The sequence below is a fragment of the Lucilia cuprina genome, chromosome 5, assembly GCF_022045245.1.
Source record: "Lucilia cuprina isolate Lc7/37 chromosome 5, ASM2204524v1, whole genome shotgun sequence".
Taxonomy (NCBI): domain Eukaryota; kingdom Metazoa; phylum Arthropoda; class Insecta; order Diptera; family Calliphoridae; genus Lucilia; species Lucilia cuprina.
Genome location: NC_060953.1, coordinates 41,409,005 through 41,433,854, shown reverse-complemented (window position 1 = coordinate 41,433,854; position 24,850 = coordinate 41,409,005). Strand labels below are relative to the sequence as shown.

The following is a 24,850-nucleotide window of genomic DNA, read 5'->3' as shown; positions in this document are numbered from 1 at the left end:
ATCATAGATATTTTCTATAGAAATGTTTATTTAGAATATTTGACTGTAATTTAAAGAAATTCTTTCTACAAAGGTTAACTATAATCCACAAGAGATGGCTGTAGTGCAGAGATCGATTATATAGAAGTTAAATACTTTAAGTTTAAAACTCAATAGTTAGGTTAGAAAAACCATAGATATTTTCTATAGAAATGTTTATTTAGAATATTTGACTGTAATTGAAAGAACTTATATCTACAAAGGTTAACTATAATCCTCAAGAGATGGCTGTAGTGCAGAGATCGATTATATTCTTAGAACATTTGCTTACAAAAGTTGACTGTAATGTAGAAAAGTAAACAATAGTCCAGGAGCCTTTTCCATAGAAAAGTTAATTGTAGTTCTTTTATTGGAAAATTGATCTTAATTTTGACAACTTCTTCATAGAAATGTTGATTATTATTATCTAGTCAGCTTTCATAAACTTTTCCATAGAAAAGTTGACTGTAAATTAGAGAAATTTCTTTAATAACGGTTAAGAATAGTTAATTGTAGTTCAGAAAACCCTTCTATTGGAAACTTGTTGAACCTTTATAAACATTTCCATACAAAAGATGACTTAAATTAATGAAATTCCTTTAGTAAGGGCGGGTTTTTTACTACTCATTTAAACTAGGTTTAACTTGCTGTTAGATTAAACTCGGAAGAAATTTAGGCGGACTTTAAGTGATGATTGTGAAATGCTGATTTTTATTATCTAGTCAACTTTCATAAACATTTCCATACAAAAGTTGACTGTAAATTAGTGAAATTCCTTTAGTAAGGGCGGGTTTCTTACTGCTCATTTAAACTAGGTTTATTGTAGTTCAGAAAATTCTTTTATTGGAAAATTGATCTCAATTTTGACTACTTCTTCATAGAAATGTTTATTATTATCTAAAGTTGACTGTAAATTAGAGAAATTTCTTTAATAAAGGTTATGAATAGTTAATTGTAGTTCAGAAAACCCTTCTATTGGAAACTTGATAATAATTTAAACAACTTCTCCATAGAAATGTTGAACTTTCATAAACATTTCCATACAAAAGTTGACTGTAAATTAGTGAAATTCCTTTAATAAAGGTTATGAATAGTTAATTGTAGTTCAGAAAACCCTTCTTTTGGAAACTTGATCTTAATTTTGACAACTTCTCCATAGAAATGTTGAACTTTCATAAACATTTCCATACAAAAGTTGACTGTAAATTAGTGAAATTCCTTTAGTAAGGGAGGGTTTCTTACTACTCATTTAAACTAGGTTTAACTTGCTGTTAGATTAAACTCGAAAGAAATTTAGGCAGACTTTAAGTGATGAAACTTGATCTTAACTTGTTGAACTTTCATAAACATTTCCATACAAAAGTTGACTGTAAATTAGTGAAATTCCTTTAGCAAGGGAGGGTTTCTTACTACTCATTTAAACTAGGTTTAACTTGCTGTTAGATTAAACTCGGAAGAAATTTTGGGCGGACTTTAAGTGATGATTGTGTTTTTTTTTTAGTTATGAATCTAGGATCAGTTAATTTAGTTATTATTGCCAACTTTTCAGTCAAAAACATAAACAATGAACAGCTGTTTTTTGTAAACATTACTTTTGTAAAATGAAAAAATTTAGAAAAAATTTAAATAAACATGTTTTTCATACAAAAGTTGACTTTAATCCAGAGATTATTTTCTATTAAAAGATGACTAAAATCCATAAACATTTCAGTTATAACCAGAGTAGGAAGAGCGTTTAAATTTATTTCTCTCTCTCGAGTGATATTAAAAAATAAAAAATGAAGAGTTTAAAAAAATAGATCTCGTGAGATTAAAAATAAATCTCGTGAAACTGAGTTGTAAAATGAGAGAAATAAATAAAATTGTATTCACGAGTGCGAAAATTGCCTACTCTGGTTATAACTTAAAGTTGTAAAATTTCACTTTTTTAAAAAAATTTCTGTGGAATAGTTGAATACTACAGACATTTCTATAGAAAAGTTAATTATAATTGAGATAAATATTCTATACAAAAAAAGTTAACTATTTCCATAGAACTTTTTTATAAAAACTTTTCCATACCTGTTCCATTAAAATATGACTAAAATGTAAAGAACTTTTCTATGGAAAAGAAGAATGTAAAACAAACAACTTTTCTGCAGAAAAGATAACTACAATCATAATAATTTGTTAATAGAAAACTAAACTTCTACTACCACACAATTTGGAAAAAACGATCACTTCCATTACCTTTACAAAATCCATAAACAAATCCCACTAAGATTTAGTTGGGAATTTTATTTTCTTTAATTTCTTTTTTGTTAATTTTTTTATAAATTGTATTGTTTTTTGTATAAATATATGCTTATAAGCATTTTTAAATACTATATTTAAATTTAATTTATTTATTTCCCGTTTTGTTGTTGTTGTTGTTGTAATTAATCAATTATAATTCTAAGCTGTCTTTTTTTGTTTGTTGTAATCTTTGGAGTTTGTATGTAGGTATGTATGTATGTGTATTTATTTTTGTCTTTTTATAAAATTCCCCTCTGAATCTAACCACAATTCCCCGCCCACCCCGTTTCTTAATATTTACCTATGCAATGCATTCGTTATCTGTTTGAGTGATTGACCAACTTCGCTGACCAAACGTTCATTGTCCTGGACATTTTTCGTACCAGCCGTACGTAGGGCTTGCGATTGTGTTTCTACCCGAGTGACCAACTCACGAAAATGAAATTTCGAATGAGGTGGCATGCACTCGTTGTCGGCGAAGACAACACAAGAGTTTTGTAATATATTCAATTTATCGCTGAGTTGTAGCCATTGTGAAGCGGATATGGTGTTGACCGGATGCTTGAGAGAGCCCTCCAAAAGACCCACCAATTCTAAGATGCTTTCACGTGAGATTTTTGTCGAGTTTTCGGTTGTAGCATTATTAGTTGTTGTGGTGTTAGTTGTGATGTCTGTATTGCCACCGGCTGAGGCAATTTTTTGAGCCATGGGCGTGGCATAGATGGTGAGTTTGGTGGGTTTTAGTGGCACGGCTGGTTTTGAGTTTATAGTCGATGTGGTGAGTTTATTATTGACGCCGGCAGCTGATGAATTGGTATTTTCCACAAACATGGACTGAGTCATGAGATCATTTTCTTGCTGCTGTGTATCCTCTCCGCCTGCTGTAGTTTTGTGTGAACTATTAACTGTGTTGAGTTCTGTGAATTGTGTGGAAATAGAATTTGTTAAATGAGTGGATGTTGTGGCGTTATTATGATGATGACTATTATGGGAATTGTTATGGGATGAATGCTGTTGTTGGCTTTGATTTTGTGGAGGTGGTGGGGGTGGAGGTTGTAATGGAGGTGGTTTATTGCTATTATTATTATTGGTAATTCTGGGTGATATTTGTGTGCTATTAAGGGGATAACGTTGTTGTGGTTGCTGTTGTTGCAATAGTTGCGTGGAAGAGTTGGTGCCAGAGGTGGGCGTAATTAAACCACCCGTGGTAGTGGTAGGTTTAAATGCAAATTTAGGAGACAATTGTGTGGAGGTGGTTGTGATGATGGCATTGGTTATATTGGTAGTGGTAGCATTCCCAGGCATATTTTGCGTGCTGGCATAATCTGCTTGTTGTGGACCGATTGCAGTCGTTGTTTGACCCGGTTGTTCCCATAATTTCTTTAAACTATTAATACTACCTGTGCTGCGGCGTTTTCCACATTCCACATTGGCCTCAGTGTTGGTCGATGATTCGGTATTATTTTCACCATTGTTGGCATTGGATTGATTGGCTTGATTGATTTGGTTTGTCTGTTGTTGTAGGTCAATTTTTATTTCAGTCTTTTGTGTTAAATGTGTCGTGTTGTTGGTGGAAAATTTCTTATCATCTTTGCGGTTTAAAGTCGATGATCCCGTCGAAGAAGTATTGGTTTTCGCATTAGCATTTGGTGATTTGTTTAGAGTCGTTGTTGTTGTTGTTGATGAAGAAGCAGATGAAGTGTCCTTTTCCAAGTCTTTTTTTAATTCTTTGTCTTTTAAGCTTGTCTCTGTTGTATTGGTTTTAGTCTCTACCTTACGTAGGTGAGCTTTGAAATCTATAATGTTGCTTTGTTGTTCTGGTTTTTGTGTGGGTGTGGGTATTTTTTTAGGTTCCACCTTTTTTAGCTGAGCCTTGAATGTGTTAGTATTGCCGGCTGTATTTAAATCATTTGTAGCTGCTGGCGACTTGGGAGCCGGAGGATTAGTTGCCGCCAACTGTTGTTTTTGTTTGGGCAAATTCATGCTCTCGGCCAATTCGTTGACTAAAAGAGCCACCGGATCTACACTGGAATTACCGTTTTGTATATTGGCCGTGGTTGAGGAATTCTCTTTGGCCTGCCGGTCTTTTATTTCTGCCATTAACTTTTCCTTCATAGTTAATTCCTGATTTTGTAAATTGCCATTATTGTTGTCATTGGCGGCCGGGGTGCCTAGCGAACTGCACGAGTCTGTAGAGGGTTCTCTTTTACGCAAAGATACTCCAAATCTAGAGCTAGCCTCCTCAACACTGGGGGCGGTGTTGGAGACATCATTACAGCTGGTTTTGGTCTTTAAACCCAATTGTGCCGCATAAGCTTGGGGTGGCGTAGACAAATCACATTCTGGCTGTGGTGGCGGTGGTGGTGGCATATTTTCAAACTCCTCCGGTGGTGGTGGCAAATCCAAAGGTGGTGGTGGAAATTCCAAATTAGCTAAAGCCGGTTGCTGATTACGTTTGGGAGAATTGCTAGAGTTATTACCACGGAAGGAAGAGAAGGTCATCATGCTGCTGCCATCGGCAGTGGTGCGATGTCTTTGCAACTTATTTAAACTGGCCGAGGCATTGTTCTGCATGGTTACACCGCCCGAAGAATTGCTACGTATCATTTGTTGCGGCAAGGGGGCTGCCAAAGGTGGAGGTGTATTTTTCGCTAGCCTGCCATTGAGACCATTTGTGGCAGGCGTTGCTGTTACCACATTAGTGGGTGTGCCTACAGTATTACCCCCCTCATTACTATCTTCCAAACTATCGAGAAATTGGCCAATTCTTTGTACCTTGGGCAAGGTGCCATAACGATTGACCACACGTTTAACATTCATGACCTCCAAGGCTCCTACCTGTATGGGTTGAGCTACCGGATTTATTTGATTTAAAGCTGCGGTATTAACAGCAACTGTATTTCCATCCGTTCGGCCGGAATGTTGAGATCTTTTACTTTGTCTTGTTTCCAGGCCACGATTGCCCATTACTGGTGTAGGTCTCTTAAAGGAGGAGTGTGTTTGGGCTCCTCGTGGTCCAATATTATTGGCAACATGCATGGAATGTTGCATTTTAGAGTGTGTTGTCATATTCTGCTCCAAACTATCGCCAGTATGATCGGTATCCGGATCGCCAGTGTTATTGTCATTCTCTGAGTCGTAACGTTGATTGAGATTATTTATATCACGGCTGAGACCTTTAAGAGCATAAAATAAATTGAGGTTATAAAATTTGTTTTTAATTTATGAGAATATTTTTTTAATGTTTTGGGATTAAATTATGAAAAAAGTGAGTTTTGTAACATTTTATTTCTTTTTTTGTGTTGTTGTTTTTTTAGAGTTTTAACATTGGGTCAGAGACAGTTAATAGATGAGTGATGTCCATTTCCACATTCCAAAGCGTAGCAAGAACATAAATATAAACAGTTAATATAAATAAATTAATAAATAATTTAATTAATAAGTAAAAGCAAATGAAAGTTAAATAAATAGGCAAATAATAGTTTAAATTTAAGAAAACAAATTAATAAGATTTGTATTAAAATAAGTTTGGTTGATTATTTTAATATGATTTAAAAAAATCCTAAAATTGTTTATTCTAATAATATAATATGCAGACGGACTTCGAAACATTAAAGCAATTTCAACTCATATTACTTTTGGTCATTGAAAACAACGGCAAAAAACGTATAAAACCTTTTCCTTATTTAGTAAATCATTATTTTTCTTAAATATTAATATTTTTTAAATAAATTTTCTTAATAAAAAGCAGATATATGATAAAAAGCGGAATATATTGATTATCCATTATAAAAACTGTTTTTTTTATCTGTAAATTAAGTTAAAAATATAAAAAAACGTTAGTATTTTGTTTAAATATAAAAATAAAAGTCAAAAATATTTAGTACTACTTTAATTAAATCAAGCCAATTAAAAAAAAATAAATTAAATTAAACAAATGTACCATACAAAATACTAATAACCCAGAAAAAATTGTAGAAATTGTTTCAAAAAAGTCTAGTTCTAGAACGAGTGCCAACACAACTGTTTAAACTTCTTGAATACCAACATTGGAGTTATTGATTCTAAAATATTTCTAATAATTTGTTATTCTCAGCTCTCTTAATCTTTATCCTATAGTATGGCTTATATTACAGGCTAGTATGTAGTCTATAGTGCAGTCCAGTCTAAAATCCATACTATAGTCGAGTCTATAGTCAAGACTATAGTCGAGTCTATAGTCAAGACTACAGTCGAGTCTATAGTCAAGACTATAGTCGAGTCTATAGTCAAGACTATAGTCGAGTCTATAGTCAAGACTATAGTAGAGTCTATAGTCAAGACTATAGTAGAGTCTATAGTCAAGACTATAGTCGAGTCTATAGTCAAGACTATAGTCGAGTATATAGTCAAGACTATAGTCGAGTCTATAGTCAAGACTATAGTCGAGTCTATAGTCAAGACTATAGTCGAGTCTATAGTCAAGACTATAGTCGAGTCTATAGTCAAGACTATAGTCGAGTCTATAGTCAAGATTATAGTCAAGTCTATAGTCAATACTATAGTCGAGTCTATAGTCAAGACATAATATAGTCTTGACTATAGACTCGACTATAGTCCAGAAAATAGTCTATTGGCAAGCAATAGTATAGTCTGTAGTACGGACTATAGTCCAGTATATAGTTCATACAATACTATAGTCTATGGTGCCGACTATAGCCTTCTTTAATCCATACTATAGTATAGTCTATAGTCCAGAATTAAGTATAGTATATAGTCCAGGATACAGTATAGTCTACAGTCACATCTACTGTCTAGTTTATAGTCCAAACTATAATCTAGTCTATGGATCTGATATTGATACCACACTAGAGTGTATAGTCCAGACCATAGTATAGTTCTTTATAGTCCAGACTGTAGTATAAGCCATATTCCAGACAATAGCATAGTCTATAGTCCAGACTATTGTATAATCTATATTCCAGAAAATATATAGCATTAGCAATATTCTAGTCTATTGTACAGACTATACTGTTGTCTATAGTCTAGTGTATTGCCTTCTCTATAGTCTAGTCTGTAATACAGTCTATTCTGTGGCCTAGTCTATAGTCTAATCTATAGTCTAGTCTAAAGACTAGTCTTTTGTTTAGTCTTTAGATTAGTCATTAGTTTAGTCTATAGACTGGTATTTAATCCGGTCTACAGTTTAGTCTATAGTCTAGTATATAGTCTAGACTATAGTCTAGTCTGTAGTATAGTCTATATTCTTAGTAGTTCTTAGTCTATATTCTAGTCCATAGTCCAGACTATAGTACAGTTGTTTGTATTCCAGACTATAGTATAGTTGTCAATAGTCCAGACTCTAGTTCATAGTCCACACTATAGTATAATATATAGTCCAAAAGATAGATAGCGTTAGCAATATTCTAGTCTATGGTCCAGACTATTGTGTTGTCTATAGTCTAGTTTATTGTCTTCTCTTTTGTCTAGTCAATAGTATAGTCTGCAATACAGTCTATTCTATGGCCTACTCTATAGTCTAATCTATAGTCTAGTCTACAGACTAGTCTTTAGTCTAGTCAAAGGATTAGTCTTTAATCTAGTCATAAGACTAGTATTTTGTTTAATCTTTAGATTAGTCTTAAGTTTATTCTAAAGACTGGTATTTTGTCTAGTCTACATTTTAGTCTACAGTCTAGACTAAAATTTCTACATTATAGTCTGTAGTATAATCTATTGGTTAGTCCTTAGTCTAGTCTTTAGTCCGGACTATATTCTAGTCTATAACTGTAATAATCATATTAAACTTTCAATAGTCCTACAACTAAGTTCTGAAATCAATACAATTTTTCCAGGGTTATTATAACAAAATGGAACTAAACGTATATTAGACAAACATTTACGAAAAAAAGAATAAACAAAACCAATTAAAATTAAATATAATAAAAATAAAATAAATTATTAAAAAAAAAAGTAAAAAAAAAATACATTTAATCTTACTGCGCTTCGGACAAATACCTCGAAATAATATATCAACTAGAAAGCTACTGCAAGACGTGGATTTTTTTATAGCAAAACCCGCGCTGGGAGGAGGAGTATTTGTAGTATTTGTGGTACGATACATTTTTGAAGAATAATTTTGACTATCACTATTTAATAATAATTTTTGTGTACAAGAAGAACTATTACCGCCGCCGCCAGCAGCAGCAACAACAACAGCAGCAATATTCATATTATTGTCGTCATTGTTGTTGTTGTTGATGTTTTTAAAAGTAGCAGTAGTAGTAGCATTGGCAGTGGTAGAATAATAGGTTGAATGTAGGGGTTTACAATTTCTACTTAAAGTAAATGATTTGTAAACAGTTTTACCATTGGTATGCATTTCATCAATAAGCTGGCGTGCAGAGGCTGAATTATCCTCATCACGATAGGTGCTATCACGACTTGAGGAGAGTAGACTATAAGAAAATAAAATAAAGAAATTGAAAATTTTAAATCAATTAAAGCAAAAGTGTAAAAAAAGTAAAATGTACCTGGTTCTTTTGGGTGGGGCTGGAGCTTGTTTACCCTGTTTGTTGGTGGTTCTACGCATTTGAACATTACCTTTGCCTTGACTGGAAAATGTTAAAAGTTTCGTTGAGCCGGAACCAGTGTCTGTAAGAACAAGTAATTAATGTTTTCAAATTGTAGATTACAAAAATCTTTTTGGATTTCCATTAAAATGAAAGAAATTTTGAAAATTTACCTGACATAGGAGTACTGGCTTGCTGATCGTGATGACCACCTGGTGTTAGACTACCACCACTATTACCGCCGCCACCACAACCACCACCGCCACTATTTCCCAGTGAACCCTGTGTATTGCCGCCCTGCATTATACCCTTTTTCGACATTTGAGGCGTTAAACTTTGACCAATATTTGGCGTTGTTGTTGTTGTCGTGGCATTCAATTGTTTTTCGACCGCTTCGGTTATAGATGATTCCTGCAGATCGAAGAAATTAAGATGTGCTTGTCCATTACTATATCTACTATTATTATTTGTTTTATCTAAACAACAATTTGTTTTATCTAGTTTTTTAGTAATTTGTCTACCACATATAGCATTGTTGTTATAGCCATGATTTTGCTCATTTGCCCACTCACATGGATCAAGTCTAAATCAAAGCTCAATGCCATCATCTTCATATTCATCGTCACCGTCGACATTGTGATCGTCGTCGTCGTCATCGTCGTCATCATCGTCCTCATCACCGACGACATTATTCTTATTCGTATAACCAACACCAACACGACCACCACCAATTAAACAACCACTTTCCCATATTTCACCCACCTGAAACATATGTTCCAAAGCATGATGTATGCTTTTAAACGTCGGCCTATCCGCCGCATTCCATTGCCAACATTGACGCATTAAATCATACACTTCCGGTGGACAGCCCGGTGGCCGTTCCATGCGATAACCTTTCTCCAATTTATGAAAGACATCGGTCAGATCGATGCCCGGATATGGCGACATACCGTACGTGGCTATTTCCCACAGCAACACACCGAACGCCCAAACATCCGATTTTGTACTGAACTTATTGTAGGCCAATCCCTCGGGGGCGGTCCATTTGATGGGAAACTTGGCGCCCGCATGTGCCGTATAGGTGTCATCACGCATCAGACGAGCCAAACCAAAATCGGCTACTTTTACCAATTTATTATCGCCCACCAAACAATTACGGGCAGCCAAGTCACGATGTATATAATTACGAGATTCCAAATAGCTCATACCCGATGCTATCTGTGTAGCCATGTATAGAAGAGCGACAGCATCTAATGTTTCGCGTCCGGCTGATCGTAGGAAATCCAATAGATTACCATGTGACATAAATTCAGTGATTATATAGAAGGGTGGCTCACGGGTACAGACACCTGTTGGTTGAGAAGGGAATAGATGGAAGAAAATTAAGAGAAGAGTTTATTATCTAAGTACAGATTATGGTTTTGTTGTCAGGTCTAAGATAAATATGTATTTCAAGTTTTAAAAGTAGCTTGGAATCGAATAAAAGAGCTATATGACAAATTAAAAACTTATGACGTTTAAAAGAAAGAAAGAAAAAAAACTAGTAAGAGTTCTATATTCGGCTGTTCCGAATCTTATATACCCTTCACCACGGTGTTAAAAAAACAGACAGTACATAAAGTCTTCTTTTTACTAGATTCAATATTATGGAAAATTCAAAAGAGTACCTTTTAATAAAACGAAAAAGTACCAAAAAGTTCCCTTTTATGGCTTTTAACTTAAGCCAGGCTCCACATACTTAATTTCATGTTTCTAGCTAATAACAACACACTAGTGCTGCTCTCGCTCTGCTACTCTTGCTCTGCTGCTCTCGCTCTCCCTTGTTTTTATAAACAAGAGTACAATAACAACAATTACCGTATGATTATGTATTTTGTTTTTATTTTTTGCAATTTCTGTTTGAGCATGAATAAAAAATCTCAATTTTTGATAAAATTTTCAGAGGTTGTCTCGAAATTTTTCTCATATCTCCGTTATTTATGGATCGATTTTGCTGATTTTAAGTAGCGATCTTTCCGAAAGCATGTCTGACAGAATTATTGAAGATTCGGATCTCCCCGATATCTGGGATCCTCTAAAAACTGATTTTAACAAACATACAGACTTCCCCCCGTAGCATGTTACCTTGGTGAAGCTTCCGCCTTGGTGTTATTGCAATTCCAGGGTATAAAGGTGGCCAATACCTCCAGTCTGGCCGGGACTGAAAATTGGTTACAGTCTATTGTTTGGCTTAGTCCTTGCATAGATTGACAGAGGTCAGACCAAAGCTGGTATTACAGGTGGCCAGTTGCCCGCAGAACTATGTCCTGTCTGGTCAGTTGGTTGAGGTTTCTTCGGGATCCACTTAGTGGCTGTGGTTTAAACCCAAATTCGCGGGGAGAGTAAGTGGCGGTTAAAAGACTGATGCATGAAAGTCAATATTTCGGGATATGCCGGTACCCCACAGAGGAGTGGCTATGGGACTAAGCGTTGGAAGTGAGTTGGTATTAATTGTATATGGTACGGGATACATGTGAGGTTCGGCGGGCCTTACCCCACCCGTCTACCTAATGAATGTGTCGCATGTTTTTCTCTTTTGAATGTGTCGTATGAATAAGATGTGTGCTGGGTTGAATGATGATGGTTGAAAGGTATCATATACAAATGATACCATTGAATTTTCCTTCCTTGTCCAGATATGTTTAGTATGAGTATATTCTGTTCATATCAGAATTACAATAGTGTGTCCCTGTGAGTAAGAACACTGTACTTCGGTCCACCGGTTACGTCTCTAGGTGCTGTTGCCGAATCAACAGAGGCCATCCAATGGTCAGAGATAAGATATCTCGAGTACTCCAGCAAAGGACTTGTGCATGGACCGGTCAAAGCCAAAGTACAAAAATAGCCACCTGAGTTCTTCATTGAAGAATAAAGCTGCGATGGTAGACCGTTCTCAAGTCTACCCAGTGGATGAAAAAGACCACCGTGAGATAAGGCCGTCAAGGCAAGGTGCTCACGTTAAAACTCTCGACATTCAAACATACAGACTGACAGACGGACATGGTTTAATCGGATCCAGAATATATATACTTTATAGGGTCGGCAAATTATATTACAGAAATTACAAATGGAATGATAAACTTATATATACAATTCTCACGAAGGTGAAGGATGTAAAAACAAATTATTAAAGAACAGACCTAATTATCTACAAGAATTCAAAAGTTTATATACTGGGTTTATATACCCAGTAATAGGGTGGAGTTTTATAAATAATTCAATACAAACAAAATACAAAACCCTTATGACATCAAGGTCAAAAGTCAAATATAAAAATATTTGAAAAAGGTATTAAATTAAGAAATTTAAGGACTTCATATTAAAAGGTTTTAAATAAATCCGGAATTCCTGAAATTCTGAAATAACAACCCTAATACACAGACAAAATCTACATCCAAAATATACTATACTTCTACTCTTTATACCCTATACCACTATAGTGGGGAGGGTATTATACGTTTGTGCTGATGTTTGTAACATACAAAAATATTGGTCCAATACCCACCTTAAAATATACCTATCGATTAAGACATGTCCGCCTTGTGCGCAAGGTACAGGCCGCAATTTTCAAGATAATTTGATGAAATTTGGACCAAGCATGTTTTTTGGCACAGGGACGAAGCCTATTGAAAATGATTGAAATCGGTCCATTATTTCACCTAGCCCCCATACAACCCTACCTCCCGATTTGAACTTTTTATGCCATGATTACGTCAAATATTCTATTATCTCTCTAAAAATTGGTACAAATAAGTTTTATATAAGTATAAATGACACTTCAGATTTTCATAAGGATCGGTCCTTATTTGACAAACCCTCCTTCAAAAAATGTCTTAAACGTCAAAAATTGACTTGTAACCATTTGTATCGCAATGAAACTCAACAAAACTAACTGTTATTTAAAAATATATCCTTTTTCCCAAATTTACCGAGGATCGGCCCATATTTGACCCATATAAAGCCTCATTTAGAAATTTTGTTTTTTATCAATAAATTACTTAAATATTTTGGGATAATATTCAACATAAAAGTTTCTTTATAAAAAGTAAAAATTTTAAAAATATACTCATGGTGTAGGGTATTATATGGTCGGCCATGCCCGACTATACTTTCCTACTTGTTTTTTGTTTGTGTACTTTTTGCTTTGGTTTCACTAATAAACTTTTTCTTTTGACCAATTTACACACTCTTTAGCAAACATGAATGGAAAACATAAAGAAACTTTGGATAAAAAGCCTTACAAACACAAATGAAAAACAACTCTTGTTACTACCCCTTAACTATGTAACGGCAAATTATATTATGACTAACTAACTACAACTAAATAAATAATTATATAGACCCTTCTAAATTTCCCTTTATATTCCCACAACTGCTGCACATAGTACATTTTTTGTGTAATTTTATTTACTCACCAATTAGTTGCACTAAATTGGGATGTTTCATTTCTTTCATAATGGCAGCCTCTTCAAGGAAATCCTTAAGGGCCATAGTATCTTCTTTGAGTGTTTTAACTGCCACCGTATTGCCATAACGTTTCCATATCGCCTCATAAACTTCACCATACTGGCCACCGCCCAACTTGTGTTTCATAACAATATCAGTGCGACAAATTTCCCATTCATCGGGTTCGGGACTAAGAGGGAATACTGTTGGTTTATTTTGCTTTGGTGCTGGATACAAAAGTGGTGTAATCAGTCCATGACCCTCATGTGGTACACTATGATGATGCACCAGCTCGGCGAGGGTGTTAAATTTGGCTTCGGCTGTTACGAAAACTTTACCATCGGGATCTTCCGATATTCGATAGTGATAGACACGACCCTCATATCTGAAAACAAAAAAAATTGCAACAATCATAAAAAAAATTATATAAAAACAACACTCACCTTAAACTAATACTTCTTTGACCGGGAGAACTTTCACTTTCTCTTACCAGAAATGAACCATTGATGCCTGAACTTAAAAGATATTCTGCAGCATTTCTTGATATCGGCCCATGATACCAGGAATGTTTTTCCAAGGAATTCAAAGGTGTTACATAATTTGAGGGCACCCAGCCCACATTACCCGAATCCGAATGGGCCTCACACCATTCTCCTGATTTATTATACGATAATATGCGTACTTGTTCTCCTTTCTTAAGACTCAATTGATTTTCTCCTCCGGCCTGAAAGTCGTAAAGTGCTACAAATAACTGAGGATCATCTTCTTCGGGTCCCGGAGCTAAGAGATTTTCTTTGGAAGTCCATCTGTGGGCCGATTCAAAACCCGATGTTGTCGAACTGTGTCCCTGACTGTGTGTTTGTGTGGTGTGCAATGAAATGCCATCTTGATTTTGACCTAAAAGGTCCGATGTGTCTGATACTCCACCCAGAAGTGTGCTACCAGCTGGTATATGTGGCAGGGGTCGGGATTGTAAGAGAGCTTCTGAAATTTGAAGAAAATATAAAATACAAATTTGTTAAAAATGTTTGCTTTATCGAAAAGTTTATCAATTTGTCTAGTCTGTTTTAATTTCTGTCGGTCTGTTGAAATCAAAACATATTTGGTTTCTAGATGAAATGTAAAGCAAATTTTTTTTATTTATCCACAACTTTGCAGACAACATTTAATTTAAATCTAGATTTTGTTTTCAATTCTTATGGGTATAAAATATATTTCAGTTTTTTTTTTGTGGCGCTTTTTCTACTCGTGTGTGTAAACATTAAATTTGTAACACATACAAACATTTTAAACGAAAATCATAAAAAACAGTTTAATATAGATAGATAGATAGATAGATAGATAGAAAGATAGAAAGATAGATAGATAGATAGATAGATAGATAGATAGAAAGATAGATATAGAGAGAGGTAGATAAATAGATAGATAGATAGATAGATAGATAGATAGATAGATAGATAGATAGATAGATAGATAGATAGATAGATAGATAGATAGATAGATAGATAGATAGATAGATAGATAGATAGATAGATAGATAGATAGATAGATAGATAGATAGATAGAGAGATAGGTAGATAGATAAATGGATAGATAGATAGATAGATAGATAGATAGATAGATAGATAGATAGATAGATAGATAGATAGAAAGAAAGATAGATAGATAGATAGATAGATAGATAGATAGATAGATAGATAGATAGATAGATAGATAGATAGATAGATAGATAGATAGATAGATAGATAGATATATAGATAGATAGTTAGATAGATAATAGATAGATAGATAGATAGATAGATAGATAGATAGATAGATAGATAGATAGATAGATAGATAGATAGATAGATAGATAATAGATAGATAGATAATAGATAGATAGATAGATAGATAGATAGATAGATAGATAGATAGATAGATAGATAGATAGATAGATAAATAGATAGATAGATAGATAGATAGATAGATAGATAGATAGATAGATAAATAGATAGATAGATAGATAGATAGATAGATAGATAGATAGATAGATAGATATATAGATATATAGATATATAGATAGATAGATAGGTAGATAGATAGATAGATAGATAGATAGATAGATAGATAGATAGATAGATAGATAGATAGATAAATAGATAGATAGATAGTTAGATAGATAGATAGATAGATAGATAGATAGATAGATAGATAGATAGATGGATAGATAGATAGATAGATAGATAGATAGATAGATAGATAGATAGATAGATAGATAGATAGATAGATAGATAGATAGATAGGTAGATAGATAGATAGATAAATAGATAGATAAATAAAATATCAAAATGGGAGAACTTTGGAAAACTCACAGCCTAAATAACAATATGTTGAATTAGTAAGTTCTCTTTATTCCCATAAATAAATTGGCTAACTTATTTGTATTTAAAATTTAATGATTTAAAATGCAATTACAAGAAAGTTTTCAATAGTTTTTAAAATACATATAAAACCCACAATTGTACAAAATAACATGACATGATAATATCTCGGTCGTTTATGTTATTGCCCCATCATCTATTCATTAAAAACTGTTGTTCTATAATCTCTCTTTCCTTCTCTGTCATATTCATTTATTCATTCATCTAAAAAAAATAATTTTATGACAACAGATTTTTTGAATTTTTAAATGAATGTGTATATTCTTTTTAAATATTGTGTTTAGGAAAATTAAATGTTTAGGCATTTTTATAAAGAGAATTATACAAAACTTCCGTTTTCCAATTCCAATGATGATGATGGCATAGTTGCACTTAAAGGGGGGCCCAAATTTGAAATAAAAACAAATAGTAGAAACAAAAACAACAACGAACTGAGTAAAATGTCATATTATACATAAATTGTTTATTTATGCGTGTAAATTTGAGTGGGTGAACGGTTTTCTTTTACTTTTTTTGTTTACATTTGTTTGTTGTATTAAAGAAAATGTTTTTTTAGAATAAACCCAAAAAATTAAAGTTTTTAAAGTATGAAGGGGTTTAAAGAGAAACGAAAGTCATTGGGAATAAAAGTAAGAAAAAAACTTTTTTAATATTTTACAAAATTATAGAAATTACTGGAATAAAATCCATAGTTATTGTATTTTCATGGTTTTATAAATAACACTGTAAATATGTCAAAAAGACACAAAAGAACACCGAGACATCTAAACTTATTTTGGGTCGTAGAATCTAGTGGCATACTCCGTTTTGAAAAGTTGGTTCAAAATCGGGAGATATGTTGGAATTTTACATACAGTGTAATTATTGTGTTTTGTAGAATTCCAACAATTTTATTTTTAAATTTTATTATTAATTTTTTTTTAATTTTATCTAAATTTTATTTCAATTACAAATTTTTAACAATTTTTTGTAAAAAATTCATCATTGATGTATTGAGAGAAAACTGTAACGATGACAATTTAATGTCATGTAGTATTCCCATGAGGAAAAATATTCGTCTTCCAACAAAAGAAATAAAGTGTTAAAATTAAGGGCAATCTGTCTATCTATCTATCTATCTATCTATCTATCTATCTATCTATCTATCTATCTATCTATCTATCTATCTATCTATCTATCTATCTATCTATCTATCTATATATCTATCTATCTATCTATCTATCTATCTATCTATCTATCTATCTATCTATCTATCTATCTATCTATCTATCTATCTATCTATCTATCTATCTATCTATCTATCTATCTATCTATCTATCTATCTATCTATCTATCTATCTATCTATCTATCTATCTATCTATCTATCTATCTATCTATCTATCTATCTATCTATCTATCTATCTATCTATCTATCTATCTATCTATCTATCTATCTATCTATCTATATATCAATCTATCAATCTATCTATCAATCTATCAATCTGTCTATCTATATATCTATATCTATCTATCTATCTATCTATCTATCTATCTATCTATCTACTTATCTATCTATCTATCTATCTATCTATCTATCTATCTATCTATCTATCTATCTATCTATCTATCTATCTATCTATCTATCTATCTATCTATCTATCTATCTATCTATCTATCTATCTATCTATCTATCTATCTATCTATCTATCTATCTATCTATCTATCTATCTATCTATCTATCTATCTATCTATATCTATCTATCTATCTATCTACCTACTTATCTATCTATCTATCTATCTATCTATCTATCTATCTATCTATCTATCTATCTATCTATCTATCTATCTATCTATCTATCTATCTATCTATCTATCTATCTATCTATCTATCTATCTATCTATCTATCTATCTATCTATCTATCTATCTATCTATCTATCTCTCTATCTACTATTGTAGTTGTTACTTTAAGATTACGGTCATAGATCACTCCATTAACTAGTTAATGGGCTAGTCCATGTGGTTAGCCAGTTGACTTTTTAATACATCATGAATTCCATTAATTATGCATTTACTTAGATTTGTTATTCTATCAATAGTCTTCCATCATTTCATATATTAAATTAATTTATTTATTGTCTTTATTTGCTGGTAATATCGTTTTCCTGTTTAATCATGCTTGATTTGTCATGAGATACTTAAAGTTAGAGGGTGTTACTACTGATTGTATTTCTTCAATTATGTTTTTGTTGCTTTTTGCATATTTCCCATGTTGTGAAATTGATATCAATTCAAGAAAACAAAACAGAGCTTAACATTAGATGAAGTGGAACTTGTAATCAAATATGAAATTAAAAAAAACAATGAAATAATAAGAAATTGATGATTTTTGTTAGGCTACGATAGTTTATTTTAAAATAATGATATTTGTTTATAATATTAAATAGAATAGTATTTTGACAATAATAATTAAATATTTACATATTTCCGGTTGTAAAATTTTGTCAATTATTTTCGTACATTAAATATTTACATTTAACAGTTGTTGTTATAGTTTTGTATGAAATTTTGGTAAAATTTTTTTCAAATAATTTACCTTGTGCTGTTGTTTTTAAATGAAGTAAACATAACCTCTAACATTTTGTTAATTTTCCCCTTCAGAAATTTTCAAAATTTCTGTCACGTTTACTATTTGCTTTTGTTGATTCTTCAAAAAAAAAAAAAATATCTGTACAACATAAAATGACCTTGATATATCCTTTTTGCTTAAGTTTTTCTTTTTTAACATTACTAATAAAATACCCCAGAGGAATGTTGTGTTCTGCTGTTGTTTTTGAAAAGTTTTTATACAAGATTTTGAAAATAATACTAAAAAAAACAACAGTAACAGATTCACTTAAAATATGTACTAATGAATAATTTAGTTAAATTATACAAGACATGGCATCATCATCGACATCGTATCATCATCCAACCACAACTCGCATCACATTCACTGGGGAGAGCATGTGTTGTATAGGAAAAGACAGACAGACGGCAGAGCAGAAGAAGGAGAAGAAATTGCTTAATAAAAACAATTTCTTCTTGGAATGTGATCATGAAAAACCAGTACATTGCTCGTATAAAACGTATAAAGAAAAAAAAAAACTCAATGAACTCTTGTAGTTGCTGCCTCTGCCTTACAAGCTTGCATGCAACAAATTTATTTTAGTGTTTTGAGTTAAATAATATTAGGGTTAGCGATTAATCGGTAAGCGCATAAATTGAAATTTAATTGAAAATTTGAATTTGTAGTAAAATTTCGAACTCTTAGTGAATTTGTGTTTCGAATTTTAGTGAAATTTAAGTTTTTTTTTTGTAAAATTGTAAAATTCGAATAGAATTTTTGGACAAAAATTTAATTTATTAAGAAAAATCCAATTACTACAGAAATCTGCCACTTTTGTGCAACACTGTTGCACCATTAGAAGAAACAAGTAAAAGTTCTAAATTTGGCTGTGCCGAATCTTATATACCCTTCACCTTGGTGTCTTAAAGAAAAACAGTCGGTACCAAAAAGTCCTCTTTTACTTACACTTCGGGCTCAACATGCTTAATTTCATGTTTTTTGATTCAATATTATAGAAATTTCAAAAAAGTACCTTTAAAAAAAAAGAAAAAGTACCCAAAAGTAACCATTTATGGGTTCTCACTTAATTCAGACTGTACATACTTAATTTCATATTTTTAGGTTCAATATTATAGTACATTCAAAAAGTACCTTTTGTAGAACGAAAAAGTACCAAAAAAAAAATCCCTATTGATATGTTCTCGCCTAATCCGGCTCTACATGCTTAATTTCATGTTTCTGGGTTAATTAGTATAGAAAACTCAAAAAGTACCTTTTGAAAAACAAAAAGTACCAAAAAGTGTCCTTTTAGTGTTTTCAACTAATTCTGAATCTACATAATACTTAGTTTCATGTTCCTAGGTTCAATATTATAGAATATACAAAAATACCTTTTGAAAAATGAAAATGTACCAAAAAGTTCCCTTTTATGAGTTCTCACCTAATTCCGAATCTACATACTTAATCTCAGATTTCTAGGTTTAATATTATAAACAATTCTAAAAGTACCTTTTGAAAAACGAAAAAGTACCAAAAAGTTCCTTTTTATTGCTTTTAACTTAAGCCAGGCTCCACATACCTAATTTCATGTTTCTAGCTAATAACAACAAACTAGTGCTGCCTTCGCTCTGCTACTCTTGCTTTGCTGCTCTCGCTCTGCCTTGTTTTTATAAACAAGAGTACAATAACAAAATTTACCGTATGATTATGTATTTTGTTTTTGTTTGCAATCTCTGTTTGAGCATGAATAAAAAATCTCAATTTTTGATGAAATTTTCAGAGGTTGTCTCGGATTTTTGCTCATATCTCCGATATTTATAGACCGATTTTGTTGATTTTAAAAAACGATCTTCCCGAAAGCATGTCTATCAAAATTATTAAAGATTCGGATCTCGCCGATATCAGGGGTCCTCTAAATCTGATTTCAACAAACATACAGACACCCCACCCGGGGGCATGTTACCTTGGTGAAACCTCAACCTTGGGGTTATTGCAACACCTCTAGTCGGCAGGGACTATTAATTGGTATGTCAGTCTACTGTCTGGCTTAGTCCTTACATAGATTGAGAAGAGTTCGAACCAGAGTACCACATAATTTGGTACTACGGGTGGCCAGTTGCCGCAGGACTATGTCCTGTCTGGTCAGTTGGTTGAGGTTCCTTTGGGAAGAGTGAGTTGCGGTTAAAAGACTGATGTAAAGTAAAGTCAATATTTCGGTGCTGTTGCCGAAACAACAGATACCCCACAGAGGAGTGACTGTGGGACTAAGCGTTGGAAATGAGTTGGTATTAATTGTACCTATAACAAATGTGTCGTATGTTTTTCTCTTACGAATGTGTCGTATGAATGTGTCATATACCATTGAATTTTCCTTCCTTGTCCAGATGTGTTCAGAGTATACTCTGTTCATATCAGAATTACCAAATATATGTTCAGTGGTTAGTTGTTTACTTTTACTCATTCAGTGGTTGAAAAAGTACTACCGTGAGATAGGGCAACACGCCAGGTACTCACATAGAGCACTTCGACATTCAAACATACAGACAGAAAAACAGACAGACGGACATTGCTTAATCGGCTCCGCTATCTATAGGAATCCAGAATATAGAAATTACATACGGAATGATAAACTTATATATACCATTCCCACACAGGTGAAGGGTATAAAAATAGTCTTCTATTGAAAAAAAGAAAACTGAAGAGAAAACATGAATGTCGTTTTTTCATTATACCCTACACCACTATAGTGGGGAGGGTATTATACGTTTGTGCTGATATTTGTAACATACAAAAATATTGGTACAATACCCACCTTTAAGTATACCGATCGATTCAGAATCATCTTTTGAGTTGATTAAGACATGTCCGTCCGTCCGTCTGTCCGGCTGGCTGTCCATGTAAACCTTGTGCGCAAGGTTCAGGCCGCAATTTTCAAAATAATTTGATGAAATTTGGACCAAGCATGTTTTTTGGCACAGGGACGAAACCTATTGAAAATGATTGAAATCGGTCCATTACTTCACCTAGCCCCCATACAACCGTACCTCCCGATTTGAACTTTTTATGTCATAATTACTTCAAATATTCTACTATCTCTCTAAAAATTGGCACAAATAAGTTTTATATAAGTATAAATGACACTGCAGATTTTCGTAAGGATCGGCCCTTATTTGACCCTAGCCCCCTTACAAACCCCCCTTTCAAAAATTGTCTTAAATGTCTAAAATTGACTTGTAACCATTTGTATCGCAATGAAACTCAACAAAACTAACTGTTATTTAAAAATATATCCTTTTTCCCAAATTTACCGAGGATCGGCCCATATTTGACCTATATAAAGCCTCATTTAGAAATTTCAGTTTTTTTTATCAATAAATTGCTTAAATATTTTGGAATTATTGTAATATTCAACATAAAAGTTTCTTTATAAAAATAAAAATGTTAAAAATATTATATGGTCGGCCATACCAGACTATACTTTCCTACTTGTTTTTCCTAAAATAGTGATATAATACGCTGGAACATAATCAACAAACTTGTTGAAAAAGAACACAAATAAAAAAGCAGCATAATAATAACAAGAAAAAAAAGAACACAATTGTCTATGACAAAGAAGTTAAAAGATTGTTTCTGTTTCTTCTCATTTTTTTTGCTAAAATTACAAAAAAGTGGAAATAATAGTTTCAAGGTAATTTACTAAAGAAAATAGCAACAACACAATAATAAATAGCAAATAGTAATAATAGTTGCAAAGAAGACAACAAAACACAATAACAGCCAAGGTGAAATCAGGCGTAACTTGTTTCTTCCACTTTTACAGGAAGACAACAATGAGTAGTTTGTTTTTGTTTTTATTTTTGTTTTTATTTTTGTTTTTCTTCTAAAGAAGCTCCCCTCACCAAAGAAAGTTATGAAAATTCTATTTAATGTTAGTTATTATTTTTTTGTAAATAAACTTGTTTAATTTTATTCCTTATGTGTTGTGTTTCTTTTGTTAATTTTATTTATATGGTAGAATTTTGTAGTTGTTTTGTTTCAAAGACCGGACACATTTTGTTGCCCTTTTTTGTTGCAGACAAGTTAGTAAGTACGAAGTGAGTAGTAAGTAGTTATTTCTTTTTTACTTAGGAATGTTGTCAATTTATGTAGGTTTTCTTTGGTATTGCAAATTTTTTGTTTATTTTTGCACATATTTTCGTTTTTTTTTTTTGTTAAACATTTTTATGATGAGATTTTTGTTTGGTGCGGATATAACGCATTGGTAAGAACATTTAAATTGTATAACAAATATTTCCGTTTAATGTGACAAACGATCCCATGTAGCCTCTACTTTTCTTTATTCTATAGACTAGACTATAGACTAGACTATATACTAGACTTTAGACTAGACTATAGACTACACTATAGACTAGACTATAGAGTAGACTATAGACTAGACTATAGACTAGACTATAGACTAGACTATAGACTAGACTATAGACTAGACTGTAGACTAGACTATAGACTAGCTTTTGGAATACTAAAACTAAACTATTATATATGTTCTATGCACCCATCGCCGATCGCATTTATGACTCATGATTAATTCACTAAAAAAAGGGGAATATATTTTTAAAAACTCATTTATATTCGATGTGAAAGTAAAAAAAATTGTATTCCTTAAATCGTTGTGAGAGCCCATAATTATAAAAAACAAGTAAGAGTGCTATATTCGGCTGTGCCGAATTTTATATACCCTTCACCATAGTGTATTTTAAACATATTTTATAAATTTTAAATTTTTTCCCGACTACATTATTGTTACATCAAAAGCTAAACAAAAAGAACAACAACAACAACGCTAAACGAAATAAAACACAAAATGCACAAGCATCTAAAGGCATCTAAACGGATCATAGACATATACTACATTTTGCACTTGTATAAGTGAAAGAGCGAAAAAACCAGAAATGAGAAGTCATTGTACTCTCATCTCCACAAAAATGCATGTATGGAAAATTGAAATTTAGAAATAATATTAATGTAACACAAAACTAATATTTTTTAGTTTAAAAGTAGCAAATATTTGTTCCCTGTTTTGCACATATTTATTTTAAATATTAAAATATATGTATATAAAATACAAATTTGAGCTTTTTACTATATTTGTAATTAAATATATACATATTAAAGGTAAAGATTAAACAAAATTACATTACATTTTGGTTAATAATTATAATTTGGAAATTATGTTGAAAGAAAAAAAAAACATTTTAAAAAGTTAATAATTCTAAAAACTAATAATATGTATGTAGTGTAGTAGTAAAAAAGTACAACAATAATTAGTATTATCCATCCCTTCATTAATATAATTTCGTTCATTTTCATTGCAAAAGCAAGAAACGAGCGACGACACAACCTTTTTCTTTGACAGCTCAAATGAGACTGAATTGTATTTTCTATGCGTGTGAGTAATCTGTGTAAATTTAGTAACGGCCAAAAAACACTGTGTATAGGAGTTGCCGATCGTGGATCTAAACCAACAGACATCTAAACATACATAACGAAAAAACACAGAAAAACAAAAATAACAACGCAATGACGCCAACAGCATCCAATCCAAGGGTGCCCAAGCCATATGCGTTTGGTACTCTTTTGTTTTTGTAAATGCGCTTAGCTATAGACAGTGTGCTTTCTATACACTTATATGCGCTTAATACTAGCAATACGTTGTTGTTGTTCTTAACAGTATACAAGCAAGAGTAAAACAACAACAGTTTCGTATTCATTGCTGGTAAACATTGACGAGACGTAGATTTTGTTTTTGTTTATCGTAAAAAAAAATTTTTTTAAAAAGCACTTAGAAAAAATTTGTGTTAGTTTTAAATTTAAAACTTACATTATTCGTATAAAAATTATTGTACAATAACTCACAATCTACTCTCATATAATGAAAACGTTTTAGATACTTTTTTCTATTCATTAAAAAATATATTTGCAAAACAAAAGGGAACATTATTTTATTTTAACAAAAATGCAAATCATATTTTTTTGCTGTGTATTTTAGTAGAAAATACACAGCTGAATAAAACCAAATACATCTACATACACATGTATACATCTTTTTCTATATACAGTGTTGTTGTTGCTTTTATAACAATTTTTTGATGAAATTTTCAGAGGTTGTCTCGGATTTTTGCTCATATCTCCGTTATTTACCGACCGATTTTGCTGATTTTAAATAGTGATCTTCTCGAAAGCATGTCCAATAGAATTATTGAAGATTCGGATCTCGCCGATATCTGGGGTCCTCTGATTTCAACAGACAGATAGACGGACAGACAGACGGACATGGCTTAATCGACTCCGCTATCTATAAGGATCCAGAATATATATATTTTATAGGGTCGGAAAATTATATTATAGAAATTACAAACGGAATGAGAAACTTATATATACCCTTCTCACGAAGGTGAAGGGTATTAAAAGAATGTCGGTAAATAAGAAACAATGTTTTATGAAAATTGTACCAAATC

The 24,850-nt window shown here is 32.2% G+C and overlaps 1 protein-coding gene across 2 annotated transcripts in view; it reads right to left on the bottom strand.

Moving 5' to 3' along the window:
* Positions 1 to 221: 221 nt before the first annotated feature.
* The window catches only part of LOC111686280 (tyrosine-protein kinase Abl), a 99,644-nt gene continuing 75,015 nt past the window's right edge, over positions 222 to 24,850 (bottom strand). The window contains exons 2-9 of one of the 2 annotated variants that reach the window (XM_046952326.1): positions 13,772 to 14,312; positions 13,298 to 13,713; positions 9,606 to 10,192; positions 9,017 to 9,254; positions 8,805 to 8,925; positions 8,641 to 8,729; positions 3,693 to 5,468; positions 222 to 3,209 (exon numbers count right to left, since the gene is read on the bottom strand). In XM_046952326.1, coding sequence (XP_046808282.1) covers positions 2,590 to 3,209; positions 3,693 to 5,468; positions 8,641 to 8,729; positions 8,805 to 8,925; positions 9,017 to 9,254; positions 9,606 to 10,192; positions 13,298 to 13,713; positions 13,772 to 14,312 — 4,388 coding nt within the window. In that variant the 3' untranslated portion in view covers positions 222 to 2,589. Of the gene's footprint in view, positions 5,469 to 8,640; positions 8,730 to 8,804; positions 8,926 to 9,016; positions 9,255 to 9,605; positions 10,193 to 13,297; positions 13,714 to 13,771; positions 14,313 to 24,850 lie in introns of both variants that reach the window. The other variant, XM_046952325.1, reaches the window with a different exon arrangement.